The 15,573-nt window shown below is 38.7% G+C and overlaps 1 protein-coding gene across 4 annotated transcripts in view; it reads right to left on the bottom strand.

The window, feature by feature from the left end:
* The window catches only part of SPEF2 (sperm flagellar and cilia associated 2), a 162,010-nt gene that overhangs the window by 93,987 nt on the left and 52,450 nt on the right, over positions 1–15,573 (bottom strand). For all 4 annotated transcript variants that reach the window (XM_088796483.1, XM_088796482.1, XM_088796480.1 and 1 more), the window contains 2 exons: positions 2,814–3,033; positions 1,138–1,292 (listed from right to left, as the gene is read on the bottom strand). In XM_088796483.1, coding sequence (XP_088652609.1) covers positions 1,138–1,292; positions 2,814–3,033 — 375 coding nt within the window. The remainder of the gene's footprint in view (positions 1–1,137; positions 1,293–2,813; positions 3,034–15,573) is intronic.

Here is a 15,573-nt window from a genome sequence, read left to right as displayed (position 1 = left end):
CTATTGATTAGAATACAAAGAGTACCGTAATATGGAAGATGAAACAACAGCCCACAATGAATAGAACTTCTCCCAGTTATCTTCAGAATTCATGGCTAAGTAATATTTATTTTGCAGCTCATGCAAATGATCTGGATTAGATTCTCTGCTAATTTATTCACTTGCAGAGACAGCATAAGGTGGGGGAGAGAGTACTAGATTTAGAATCAGGGATGCCAATCACAGCCTAGACATTTACAAGCCTTCTGACCCCCCAGGACACCAATTCATGCTTAGGGCCTCTACTGTCTCCCGGTTAAAATGCGAGTGCTGAACCGCATGGCAATTCTCAAGGTGGGGCCACATTCTTCTCTTTTCTGTCCTAGGACCTTCAGGCAATAATGTAGCAATATTGATGGGAGTGTGATGCAGGTAAATCATGGGACTGTGGTGCTGGCAAATAATATGGAGACCTCCCTCCCACCCACCACCTCCCAAAATTGAGATCTACGAGTTTACATCAGAGGTCTGCAAATGATGGCCCATGGACCAAATTTGGCAGGGCTCACTATTTTTATACAGTCCCTGAGCATATACAACTCCATGGGACAGCGCTGTGAGCCTGGGAACTAAGCTGGGCATCCTCCTCTGCCTCTTGCCCCTGCTCAGCTCCAGTGCCTGCCTTGGCCACTTCCCAGGGCTGACCTTGGTCTCCAACTACAATGTGGGGACCCTGCTGTTAGCCACCGCCAGGCTCTCAGTGGTGGAATTTCCCTCGAGGAGCTGGTGACTTGGTGAACTTGCCCATAACACTCATACGCTACTATCCTCCAACCCCTTGCAGTTCAGCCTCTTCACGCCTTCACCAGCCTGTGGCTCTTACCTCAGGAAAATGTCTCCAACTGAAGGTAACTTGGAGCTAAGCCAGCCCACCACTCTGGATGGCCCACCCAGGGAAACTGGCAGTGGTAGGGGAGGGCTGCTCTTGTTACATAAGTAACCCCATAATATCCTGGGCCCATAAGACCTACAATATTTTCTTTTGGGACCTTTATAGAAAAGTTTTCCAACCTCTGGTCTAAAAGATCTCTCAGATTTCATTCAGCTTCAAGTCTCTAATATATGAGGTGCAAGAAAGGAAACGAAAATCACACTTGCCGGGCTTTCTTTACTATTCTCTTGCAGAACTGGTAGAGCTTCTTCTTCAGCTTCATTCTGAATTGGGAGGGCCTCACTGACTTTTTCATTGTCATGAAATGCTTGGATAGCTTCTTGGACAAGAGTATCAATAGAAAGTATCTGAATGGGAAAGTCTAAAGTACAGAGAGACAGTTTTACCAATAGCTCTTCATTTAGGAAGTTGACATGATTGTCCTAGGCTGGCTTTATCCTCTAACACTGTCTCTGGGGCACCCTAAACTTATTTTTGGATCATGCTATTTTCTTTATTATTGTGTTAAAAATCACATAACATAAAATTAACCATTTTAACCATTCTAAAAGATACATTTCAGTGGTATTTAGGTTATTTACAATGCTGTCCAACTATCACCAATATTGTGTTCCAGAAAATTTTCATAACCCCAAAAGGAAACTCTGTACCCATTAAGCGGTCCACTCTTGCCCCCTGGTAACAACTAATTTGCTTTCTGTCTCTCTGAATTTACCTGTTCTGGATATTTCATATCAATGGAATCATACAATATGTGGCCTCTTGGGTCTGACTTCTTTTACTTAGTATCATATTTTCAAGGTTCATTCATGTTATGGCATGTATCAGCACTTCACTCCTTTTTATGGATGAATAATATTCCGTTGCACGGATATACCATGTTTTGTTATCCATTCATTAGGTGATGGACATTTGGATTAGTTCCACCTTTCGGCTATTATTAATAATGCTGCTATGAATATTCTTATACAGGTTTTTTTCCTCTGTTTTTTGAACATTTGTTTTTAATCTTTTTGGGTATATACCCAGTAGTGGAATTGCTGGGATCATATGGTAATTCTTTGTTTAACTTATTGAAGAACCACCAAACTGCTTTCCTTAGGGGCTGTAACATTTTATATTCTCACCAGCATTGTATTCCAATTTCTCTATACCCTCACCAACACTTGTTACTTTCTGGATTTTTTTGTTTTTGTTGTTGTTGTTATTCCCATTCTAGAAGATGTGATGTGGTATCTCATTGTGATTTTGTCAAGTTGCTTTTTAAGGAGGTCTTTTTAACATCTCAGTAATGACCTACTCTTCTCTGCCTTAGAATGATACAAGGTAGACAGCCTCAGTGCAAATTTTGAGTTTTCCAGTGAAAAGAATAATGGTATTGTATTATTGAATAAAAACTAATTGAAGAGATGGAAACCTATGATTTTGCTTCTAACTGAAAACACTTCTGCAAAACAAGTCAAAACCTCATTAAAGTGAGGTTAAGAACTCAACAAATGTAATTAACATATTTACAATTTTAAGTGGATTTCTATTATATATGTGACAATTTATTAATTTCTTGCTTCAGCTATTGGTAAAGTAAGTAAAGTCTATGAGGAAAAGTTTATGACTTGCTATTTCTATTTAGTCTATGCACTATTATTACATAGCATTCCACATATCCAGGTTTACCTGGGACAGTTTATGACTCTAAACTCTATTGTCCAAGTGTCTTCCTTGGACAATAAATTATGTGCTCATCCTATTATAAAATTCTTGATGACAGAATTTCCTAATATATCAGAAGATCCTCATGTATGTTTTCTATAGACATAGCCATTTGCAGCTACAACCAATGTAAACAGAATACAATAAATAAAATAAAAAAAGGAAATTCTACCTTTTTGTAGAAACTTTAGAGCAGTAGTTTTTCCACTCAATGTTTTCCCCAATAAGCACCCTTTAATAGCAAATGAAGGTAATTCAGGCTCTATTGATTCAGCTTGAGGGGGAAGAGATTTTTCAATTAGTCTGTGAATCACATGGCCCAATATGCAATTGTTGGAGGGTGGTACATTATCAACTATTTCTTCTGGTATGGCCCACTCTCCAACCATGTTCTGCAAAAATAACAATAAAACAAACAAAACAAATATTCTTAAATGTACAATTTAGGCATATATGAAATTTGAATATTGAAAGTAAATCCAAATTATAGCAAATAAAAGCTAATCAATACTTTAAATAATCATATGACATAAATCAGTAATAACATGAATAATTTATATTAATGAGCAGAAACATGAGCACCCCACATAAACAAAACAAAACAAAACAAAAAAATTTCAACTCTAAAATCCTTAACAGTTAATGAAAGAAGGCATATTGACTTAAATGAGAATTGTTCAGGTTGATCATTAAGCTACTTAAATTGATGCTATCATCAGTAAGCAGATAAAACACAGTAATAGTTCATCTGCTATCGTATGCTTATACTAAGCTTATTTTAAAATAAGAAAGCTAAAAGAAAACTTTCCTGTTCCATACGGTGTCCTCTAAGTCTACTATGTTTGACTTCTAGTTTTTTTCAGGTTTCTTAAGAAAATAATCAAACAATTAGAGGGAGAGAAAAAAAATCTACAGACAACATTCTCAGAGCTCTGTGTAATAAAACTAGAAATGGATTTTTGAAAGACATGAAAAATATAGATACTTAAAAATTAAAAGCATTCTTTTTGAGTAATTCTTGGAGTAAAGGGGAAATTAAAAGGATAAATGTCAAAAAAACATTAAAATAATAGATTTATTAAAAATATGGAATGGGAGCAAACTGTACTCAGAGGAAGATTCATGACCCCTTTGCTAAAATGCCTTGACCTAAAATAAAAAGAGAAATAAATAACTAAGCCTTGAAATAGAAAAAAAAAAAGTAATTTAAAAATAAATAAAGGAAACAAGGAGAAAGGAACTCATAAAAATGGAAATTGATAAATTAGAGAGCAAACTATTGAGATACCTTTTACTGATATATTTCTAGAACTTGTCTATTCTAATCATGATAATGAAATTGCTATTAGTTCTGAACAAAGGTGAAGAAAAGCAAGTATCAATTTTGTAACATAATAAGAAAGAAAGCAATAACAGAATTTAAGGAGACTTAAAAATCTTTAAGAAAATATTATGTAAAACTCTACTATAATAAATTTGAATTTATTACTGTATGGTAAAAATGCTATTTTAGGAAAGTACAAATGACAAAAATTAATTTAAGTGGAACATTTGAAAAGATGAAAGCCATGAAATAAATGGAAAATTTGTCAAAGAACTATATCCCTAGGAAACTTGAAGGCCCTGATGGTTTTCAGAAAAATGTTTATTCCTTAATTAAACAGAAATTTAACAACAGAAAATTAAACAACAGAAATGTTTAGTCTTCTGGAATATGGAAGAAAATAGAAAGCTTTCCAGTTCAACTGGCAAAACTAACATAACCACGATAGTATCAAAGTATCAAAGTAAATACCATGATAGTAAAAGGTATCAAAGATAATTGACACAAACAACATCCAAAAAGAAAACCACAAGCCAATCTTACTTGGGAACATTTTGCAAGAATCATGCCTAAAATTTTAACTAAATCAGCATTATAGTAAGAGACAATAAATATACTAATTGACATTTACTACACACTATGTGCCATATACTGTTGTTTTCATGAATTATCTCACATGATTCTCACACAACTCTTACATAAATATTATTATTATCATTCCAATTTTGTAAGAAATACCTGAGTACTATAGAAGCTAAATTTCTTGTCTATGGTCACAGCAAACAGTAATAGCAGAGTCTAGGTTGGAACCCAGGAGAGCAGATTTCAGAACATGTGCTCATAAGCCCTATACTATATTGAAGTTGTCTCACCATGATTGAATAAGAGTTATTTCATGAATACAGGGAAGGGTAACTATTATAAAACCTATTGCTATATCACATTAATAGGCTAAAATAAAAAATAAAAGCATCTTATCATTTTGACCAAGAAGCATCTGATAAAATTAAAAATTCATTTCTGAGGAGAAAAAGTACAAATAAAATTAAAACAGAGCAAATCTCTTAATATACTATGAATTTAAGATGAGTTCCTATCACTGTCTGGACTGATACATAATGGTGAACAAAGATACCTTTTTCCATTAAAGGCAGGAATAAGAAAAAGATGTTCATCATTAGCATTAATGGTCACATTATTCTTGAAATTCTAACCCGTGCAAATAAGAAAAAGAAAGTAGCTATATCCCTAGAAATGGCGGCTGCTGTGGAGTTGAGTTCCTGGTGTAGAGGTGGCTGTTGCAACCTGAAATTCTAGTGTTCTGTGATGGTGGCAGTGGTGACAGTTTTTTCCTCAGACCTTGTTGTGATGGTTCTGATCATCTTCCTTGGAAGTTTAACCCCGAGTCTGGTTCTAGAGCACACACAGTGATTCACTGAACTACCCAATATATTTTGAATATTTTTTCTGCTTACTCAGGAAGAGTCAACATTTTTGCTTGCAACTAAAAACTTTGATAAAAATCACTGGAATTGACAAGAAGTATATAAAGAGCCCATAGATAGAAAGCCTCAAAATTTTACTGAGGAATATAAGAAAAATGAGTTGAATAAAGGGTGAGTTAGAAAGTTTCAAAATTATAAACCATTTAATTCTTCCCCAAATTAATCTGATTTAATGTAATAACAGTAATAGTGCGAGTCTCACTTTCTCCCTTGCAGGGTGATATGACAAATGATTCTAAAATTCAAGCAGCAGAAGAAACATAGTGAATAAACATATTCATTTAAAAACTTAAAAAGTCAGGAGAGCGCTAACTTTCCTGATATTAAAGCATTTGTTAAGAATATAGTAATAAAAAAAAAGTTTGCAGAAATAGAATAGTCACTGCACAAAAATATCAATTCTAGAAACAGATCTAGTATATGTAAGAATTTAGTACGAAGAAAGTTTGTATTTCATATTAGCAGAGAAAGAATGATCATCTTGTAACTGGTATTAGAAAAACTGGCCATATACTTGGAAACAAAATAAAGTTATATATCCTTAAATTTTTCATGAAAATAGATTCCAGAAGAATGAAAGATGTAACCAAGAAAGCATGAAGGCACCAAAATCTGAATGAATATTTATGGGTTCTAGGATGGTCTTTTAAAGCATGAAAATCACAAAGGAAAAGGCCCATAAATTTGATTGTATGAAAATGAAATATTCTGTACACCCCCAAACACACACACACACACACACACACACACACACACACACGCACGCACACACACGCAAACAAACACACATGCAATTTAAAAATAAAGAACAAAGGGAAAGTGTCTGCAACAGATATGTTTGACAAAAGCTTAAGAGTCTTAGTACGTAAAAACTGTAAGTAATAACATAGAAAAGAAAAATATCCCAACAGAAGAATAAAGACACAAAGGATATAAACAAACAATTCCCAAAATATAATAAAATGGCCAATGGGCTTTTGAAGAAATGTTCAAATTCACAGTAATAAAAATATCCAAATAAAACTCTGATGTACCATAATAAAACAATTTTGTCTAACACAGAAAGAAAGATTAGTCATACTTCTTTTTCATTACTGGTGGGAAAGTAAATTAGTACATTGCTGTATTATATTTTCTAAAGTCCAGGAAGTACAGAGAGTCTCAAACAGGATGAACCCAAACAGGCCCACACCCACGCTGCCTCCACATCTTGGCCATTGTAAATAATGCTGCAATGAACATACAGATGTACACCTCCCCTTGAAGTAATGTCTCGGATTTCTTCAGATAAATACCCTGAAGTGGGATTACTGGGTCCTTCACTGTCTCTTCTTACAGCCTTTGATTTAAAGTCTATTTTGTCTGGTGTAAGTATTGCTACCACAGCTTTTTGTTTTGTTTTGTTTTGTTTTTTCAATTTTTACTTTCACGAAATATTGTTTTCCATCCTTTTACCATCTGTCCGTGTGAGTCTTCAATCTGAAGTGAGTCTCCTGTAAGCAGCACATGTCTTGTTTTCTGTGGCACAGTCTCCCTGGTCACCTGAGCTGGGTGCTCCAGGAGTGTCCCTTGCGTGGGTTGTGTGTAGTCTCCTGTTACAGTTGAGCCTTGATTGCTGTTGGCATGTCAGTGGGTGGAATTGACCCTTAGGCTAACTGGCTGTGGGGTTGGGCCACATCCACAGCTTATGGGCTGCTGTGCATGAAGCTTACCCCACTGAGTGGGATTTTCCCCACTGTACTCTGGTGCCTGTTGAGACCACCTCACTTGTGGGGCTAATTGGGCAGTGCTCTGATATGGTCTGAAGCCAAGTATGTTGGTTCTGGGGCCTTATGGGAAGGGCTTCGGTATAGGCCCAGGACTGGCTGGGGGCTACCTGGTAGGAGCTACAAAGTGATCTGTGGTTGTTTGCCACCTGTGCTAAACCTGGAGGCACATGGGAGAGGCCATGCTGTGAACTGAGGATGACTATCACCAGTATCAGGCCTGGGGGTAACTCTGCAAAAAGCCAGGACACCAGGAGGCCTGCTGCCACCTGCCAGCTTCCTTGAGGTTCAGCCACTGGTAAAGCCTCATGCAGTATGTGAGTTGGATGAGGCAGGGTCTCAGGGAGTCACTAGAATGGGGAGAGTTGTGGTCACTAGGTTAATGTAGACTCTGGTTTGGTGTCAGTGCTGAGCCTGGAGCAACTCAGCAAAAGTCTTAGAGCACACCGAGGCCAGTCCCTGCTTGCCTGGGGCCCATGGACTCCTATAGTTTTGCAAGAAAGAATGCAATGCGGGAGGGGCTGGCTGCTTTCAGAGAAAGTGCCTCTGGCGGTGCATTGGGTGCTAAGTCAGCAGGGCGGAGCAGCAGAGCTCACAGGCCAATCAGATTCAGATTTGCCCTGTGGGGGCGGGCTCAACACAGGAAAGATGGCTCTGGCCTGCTGGCTGCATGGAAAGAGGACCCCGCAACGGGAAAATACCAACTGCCCTCCAGTCCTCCCCCTGCAGCCACACACCTTAGTCTGCACCCCCCCGTATGTCTCTGAGGCCCCCGAAGTCACTATCTCCGCTGGAATGCAAGGTGAGTGCCTGCGAGCGAGTGAGTCTGTGCGCGAGTTATTTAAGAGGACGGCTGGGTTTCCCGCAGCCTTCTGTCCCGCCAGAATGTTCAGAATCCCCTCCGTTTTTCACAGGTAGATGTTGCGGGAGATTCTCTTCCTGGCACCAGTGCTCCATTCTGGGGGCCTTCACTTCCTGGGGAGGGGTAACCTCTGCAGCCGAGATTCTCAACTGCCACAGGGAAGTTTGGGGCCTGTTCTGCGTCTCCACCCCTCCTACCAGTATCGACGTTATAGTACTTCTGTTCTGTTAGACTTCAGATGATTCTCCAGGTTGATTGTTCTATAATTTAGTTGTAATTTTAATGTGTTCATGGAAGGACACAAGCACAGTGTTTACTTTACCATGTTGGATCTCTCCATAAATTTCTCCACTTTTTATTGATCTGAACGCCTGTGAGCACTTTTTGACCCACCTGACCTCAACTGGAGCACAATTACCACTGTTCTGAATCTTCTAAGATAGTGGCTTTCAAACATTTTTTGACCAGGACATTCCATAAGAAATACATTTTATAGTGTCAACCAGTATTTGTGTGAAGGTATATGAGTACATAAAACAAAGTTTTATGAAATACTTATCCTTACTACTGGTGATTTGCATTATTTTCTAATGTATTGCATTGCATTATAGTTATTTTGTTGTGGTTCCATTTTTTAAAAATAAATAATGGTTGTGACCCATAAATTATTTTCATAATTTAGTCTCAATCCACTATCTTAAAACAAAAAAATAAAGGGTATTTTACTGGCCAAGACACCCAGGAACCCTCAGTTCTGATTTCATGTCTCTAAGTACCATCTTGGATTCATCTCTTCGATATCTGCAAATAGGAAGGGTATACCCTTAACTTTATACTAACTGATGCAACCGATAGAGTGACCAAGTGGGTATTTATTTATCAAAATATATTTTTAAAATAATAATACAATTTTAGGTGCAACTTCTCATAATTGGTAATATTTTAAAGATCTGACTTATTCACATTTTTATATCTTATTTGTGTGATGATTGCTTTTAGATCTTAGTTATGGGTTGCTTATTTTATGGTATCTTAGAAAATAATTTTTCGTACAATAACTATTTTAATTTTTTTTCATAATCACTAAAATCTCATTAAATAACACCAAGTATAATTATACAAAATGCAGTAAAACTTCACGCCTATTTGAAAATAGACTAATAGTTAAATTGTATCCAAAAGAAAAGTTTTAGAGATAACTAATTAACTCAAGCCCAAACACCGTGGGCAGAAAATGATATCTCAATCAGGCAAAATCCAATAGCTTGTTTATTGGACAACTACATATCTCCTCTTAAATTTTTTTAGGTATACGGAAGAATGATATCTTCAGCAGTTACTAAAATATTCTGATGAGTCAGGGGACTCTTAGATACCCAAAACATACTTGCTGAGTTTAGTTTGGTCTAAATGCTTGGGAATACATGAAGTCATGGAAAGGGAGAGTATAAAAATATGCTCCCAGTTCATGGGATTAGGTCAGTTTTGAGTTAATACCTTTAAACCAGCTGATGTCTATACATGTTTAACAACTCAGCTGAAACTCATCTATTCCATTGCAGCCCCGTAACTCCTGTGCTTATCCACATTTAACATCATGCTCTGGCATGGTTTCTCTCCCATCCCCACTAAATTGTAGGCCCCACGAGGGAAGGATCTCTATCTTAATCAACTTTATATCCCCAATACCTAGAACTATACTGGCACATAGTTGACTCAATATGTATTGATTGAATTAATGAATCAATCAATCAATAGTATAGGCTCATAGTAATGACTACTGCCAGTCTATGTGAACTGAATAATAAGTGAATACATGAATATTAAATTTTAGCAATTTTGGTTAAGTACAAAGATGACTGAGATCCCCAAATAAGATAAACAGACAACTCAATCACTCAGAAAAAAAGCCATACTCCACAGGAAAGGACTAAGGTACAACTTTGTAGCTTTCAGAGCCTCTGTCCTTTCTTGCCTTCTCTTCTCAGGCTTTCTCTTTGCTAATCACCCAAAAACCCCGACGGAATCTGGAGGTACTGCCTAAATTTGTAATTCAGACTTAATTCCTGACAACTACCCATGATTTTCAGAAGAAGCACAAAGGGTGGTTGGATATCTTAACTGATGCGGTATTCAGCTCATGTAACCTGGCAGCCCTATAGGGTTTCTTGACCACTGTAAGGGGCCTGTTTGATAGCCAGGTTCCAACGGGAATGGACACTGCCCTGAACTTTCCTTAACAAGGAGGGAGAGAGAAGGCAGTGAACTGATGGCATCTAAATTCTGACTTCTCATCCAGGAGCTGCGATAGAATGGGCTCTGTGTTGGGGCCCAGTTTAAAGGTCTCAGAACAACTTGCAAAGATGAACTGGCCCTGCTGAATGAGCTTGGTAGCTTTTGTTAGTCACCTGACCTCCAGTCAGGTCACAGTACGGTTAGGTACCTGGCCACACCTTCCTGCCAGACAGTCTGGCCTTCAGATTCCAGAAGAGCTGGAGGCATGGGGATGTACACCTCTCATTAATGTTGGTAGGGTAGGTGCACCCCCAGAGAGAAGGTATGCCTCTGTGTTAGAGTGCTCAGGCTGGGCCACGTATATGTTGCCAGGAAGTGCAGGCATAGACCATGGTAACTAGGAACAGAGGTTAACTCGACTTCACTACCATGCTGAGCTGAAGACTGTTCTGGCTAGAAGCCAATGCTTATCTACCAGTGGATCCCATGGTTGATTCTGACTCATTAGGAAATCTGAAGACATGGTCCTCATCCAATAAGGACTTTTACCCAGTAATCTGATCACTTCTGTCCCAGCAGTAGCCTTCCCCAATCTGTCCTCATCTAATAGTATGGAAATAATATCATGTCTAATTCTAACTTATCACAAAAGACGACCCCGGGCAACAGACTCCATCTACCTTGTGTTTATTTTTGGAGGGACATTCAAATTGGCCACGGTCAATTATCCAGCATGTGATGAAGATCACTGTCAAGCCTAGAGGTCCACATTTTAGAGAGCCTGACACCTCACTATGCAATCCAATAACTCTAGCTTGTCGTGAATCCATTAGTTCAGAAAGCTCAGCACTTGTGAGCAATGGCAGACTTCTTTTTCCAAAACTTTGAGCTACTGGTTACTTATATATCAGGCAACCAGAATCACTGGGCTGATATTTTGTTTTGTAGTTTTGATTATCGGGGGCAACTGAAACTAAGCCACTCTGAGAGATCCTCTGTCCTGAAAACCTACATTTCAGTGCCGCTGAAAATCAGTGACAAATCAGATGCAAATGATGGGCAGGGACTTCAGCTTGGCACTCTGATTTCAGACATGCTCAAAGCAACTCCCTGAGGAGATCAGTGGGAGAGTAGCTTATGTACCCCAAAATGACAGGTTCCTATTCCTGGCTCCATTCTCTGACCTGGGAAGCCACAATGGACCTTCCAAGGTGTTGAAGGTGGCACACTGGAAATTATAGCAGCTGTGCAGCTAGCCCAATGCTTCTCACAGCACAACTGCCTGGGTCTAAAACAAAGACTCAGGCTACTGCATTTCTCCTGACCCCCAAATGGCCATGGGACTGCATCACCCGGACTTCATATCAGATCTCTTCCTGTGCAAGGGCCACCAAATAATTCTGATGGTGGTGGCAGTCCTTATATAAACAGTAAACTTCATTCCTTGCTTGCTCAAACTATGCTCTGTTCATCAGGGAGGTCATGGTGTCAAGATCATTTCTATATTAATTTCTATGGTCTTGCTGGTCAAAGACCTTGTCCAGAAGCTTCTACATCTGAATTCACTTATTTGCTGCCATTGCTCAGCCAAGACAGCCAGATATGGTTTAGAATTTCTCTCATGTCACGAAGCATGTAGACACTATGACTTGGTCTACCTATCTTGTCACTGCAAAATTCACACAGAATTTTTCCACACAAAATACCCTCCCTCATAGTAATGACTACTGTCACTCTATTTTCTTTGTTTCACGGCTAAGGTTGATACCTCAAAGAGGTATAAACAAAAACAAACAAACAAACAAAAGTTAGAGTAATGTATGAAAGACTACTACAGGTCCAGCGCATCAGAGAATATTTCTGATGACAGACCCTGGGCACAGGACAGGAGCAGTGGGGTGGGAGGGTCTTCCAGGTGGGAGAGTTTCTGGTTCTCAGCCCAACTCATCTGCCTCACACTAAAATCCAAAGACTTTCTTGTATCTACTCAAATTTCTCGAGATTATCAATCACACTGTGTTCTTGCTGTATTTCTCTACCAAGACATAGCTGGAGAGTTCGGACCCTCATAGCCTGTTCTAAAAGACTAGGTGGAAAGTTTGAACACTTGATTGAAGAGAAGCTAGATTTGATGCATAGGAACTGGTTCCTATGGTTGTCAAAGTGGGTAGAGGATGAACCAGAGAATTGGTGGTAGGAAGCCCCGGGAAGCCTGTACTGGTAACCCCACTAAGACACAGCCACATAATGGGACCTAGCCAGAAAAAAACAACCAGATAACTTACCATTACAGAACGAATTAAAGGAGTTGGGGGAAAAACTCTAAGGAAACAGAGAGGAGAAATTGCAGCTTTGAAATGCATAACATAAAAACTAAACTAGACAAATAGTGGGACTATTGCTTTCAGTACAAATTTCTTTCCCAGCTCCTATTTTAGAGGCTGATTGCGATTCATATTACCTCCTTGGAAAATGTTGGTATTTTACCAGTGCCTCTGGCGTCTTAATCCAAGGCAGTGAGAATGTGGGGCATCAGGTACAATGGCAGACAGAATTTCTAAAGTAGACGTCCTGACAGAACCCCTCAACTCGCATCAGGTAAGCAATTGCTTACTCTACCTCCTTAAAAATAAGCTACCCTCCTACATATCAACATAAAATACAAATATCATATTTTCATAGTCAAAAAATAAGCATTTTAAGTTAAGATTTCTCAGCAGGGAACAAGAGAATCTATGAAACCAGCAATTTCATGGGTTCCTATACTTGAATAGTACATTTGCACTTTGAGATATTTTATAAGTGTCCAGAATAAACAAGTATGTTATCGACTGAATTGTGTCCCCCAACTCCCACAGTGATTGACGGTATTTGGAGATGGGGACTGTCAGAGGTAATTAAGTTTAGATGAGGTCATGAGGGTAGGGCTTCCATGATGGGGTTAGTGTTGAAGGAGAAGGAAGGAAAGAGACCAGAGTTCTCTCTCCCTGCTTCACGTGAGGGCCAGTGAGAAGGTGGTTTTCTGCAAGTCTGGAAGAGAGTCCTCACCGGGGAATTGAATCTGGTGGCACCTTGATCTTGGACTTTCCAGAACATTGAGAGATGAATTCCTATTTTTTTAAGCCACCCAGTCTATAGTATTTTCTTATGGCAGCCTAGTTGATTAATACAATCTATTCCTTTTAAACAAATAAATAAATAATAATGGTCTAGTCACATGCCCTCAAAACTCATCTACGTATTACTAAAATCTACCACTGTGATTCAGTCAGTTATCCAGTGATGTCACTTGAGTGACAGAGGCTTTAAATTGATATTCTTCTGCCTGTAAGGGAACCTGATTCAATAATGAACTATGAAGATTAGGTCATTCACTGAGAAGCCAGGGAGCCAGGCAAGGGCTAAGCCAGAGAGTCCACTGTCAGAAGTTGAGTCTAGAACGCCACTGGATCAATACCAAAGGCTGGAGTTGGGAGAAAGAACAAGATAGTGTCTGAAGTCTTTGGGTCAAACAAGTCAGAAGAGACTTACATAGGAAGACAAAAAACCCCATGGCCCATTTAGTCCCACATCCCTATTCTCTGTTGGAAAAGTACCTGGCAATAGTGTCATTGTGTAAACAAATTTGGGGATGGGTATGTATGTATGTACATACGCTGGCTGTACTGACCAGAGCATGAATGTTAAACCACAACATATACAAATGCATCTTAAAGTCTAGCTAGTGGAAAATCATAAGCCAAAAGTACTATTGATAAAAAATGTGCATTACAATACACACACTTAGGGTTAACCCAACAACCACAGCAAACACAAGTGATCATAAACTTACACAATAATTTTTCATTAAAAACACAAATAAAAATAGCAATTAAAAAACAACAGCAACAATGTAAAACAACCAGGATGATGTGCTGGACACAAAACACCCTTCTTCCAAATTGTAGGAATTCCTACTACAACTTGTTCGTGGGCATGAACAGTAGAGCTCTGCAAATTGCCAAGTGCGTTGTGGCAGAATCTTCATGAAAAGGACTTGCATTTGGCAGGGGGTGAAGTGGGGGGTTGACCAGGATGAGTCCACTGCATAATTGAGAACCACTGGCTGCTATGCGGGGGCTGCCAGTTGAGCTAGAGTAGCCGGACTCCTGGCTTAGCCTGCTGCCCATGGCCCATTGGGTTTTCGGGGCTCCTCTCCAAAATAACTCTCTATTAAATAACTAATTGTTATCCCAGGCAGTTGTCTGGGATCAGCGGGGTCCAGCTATTCCATGTTGCTGTTCCTATCTCCTTCCTAGGAGTGATAAAGGATATTTCTGGCCACACCATTCCTGGACTAGAGCTCTCTCACTTGTAGACATTCTATAAATAGAGTGTGATGATTTAGGAAATGATCTTAAGAAATGAGTCAAATTTTCATCAGCGACATATGATGTGTACATGAGCAAAAATTTGTTTTATGCCAATTTCTAGGTGTAATATTTAAACTTTTTTAATCATGATAGTTTCACAGAGCTTTAAAATTATGGGCTCAAAACTGGGAGGTATCAGTTCTTTAAGGATGGTGTTTATGGGCATCCATAAAGTATGCTAAGAGTGTAAAGCTTTTGAAGATTAATTTCTAAGTTATGCATTTACTTGAAGGATTAAAAATGCTGAGCAAATTTAGCAATGATAAATGTAGACAGCTGTTTCCTTTAGCTGAACCAGGGTGTGTTGTCCTCTACATCTTGTGAAAGACTATTTAAGCCAGGTAATTTATTTTACAAGTTGAAACATGTATATTTACTTGTATGCAGGAACATTGAACAAGATCCTGAAGAAACACAAAAGCTCTAGCAGTAAGGGAATGACTATTAGGATAGTTTACAGTACATACATACGTCCTAACACCTGTATGAGGTATATTTTCCATCATGTAGTCAAAAAGAGCAGTGCATATAAACACGAATCAGAAATCCTAAGGTAACGTTCATTTCTAGACAAATAATAAAAGCAACAAAATAAACTGCACTGCCAGACGTTCACATACTCCTAACAAAAGTGTACAATTTCCTGCAAAAGAAATGTACCAGCTGCTTCAGGATGTGGGTAAGACATGCGTGTTCCGGTGGTGACAATTTCCCAAACAAGAAAAAAGTTAAAAAGGCAAATCTTTGCTAAGCTGCAGACTGCTAGGTCTCCTGATTTATCGATCAACAAAAATAGAGTAAGTAGAGCTGTTCATGAAATAACTTAGA

This window comes from Rhinolophus sinicus, chromosome 3 (genome assembly GCF_057876585.1).
Source record: "Rhinolophus sinicus isolate RSI-liver-muscle chromosome 3, RSI-T2T, whole genome shotgun sequence".
Taxonomy (NCBI): domain Eukaryota; kingdom Metazoa; phylum Chordata; class Mammalia; order Chiroptera; family Rhinolophidae; genus Rhinolophus; species Rhinolophus sinicus.
The sequence above is the reverse complement of the archived record's forward strand: the minus strand, read 5'-3'. Positions and strand labels throughout refer to the sequence as shown.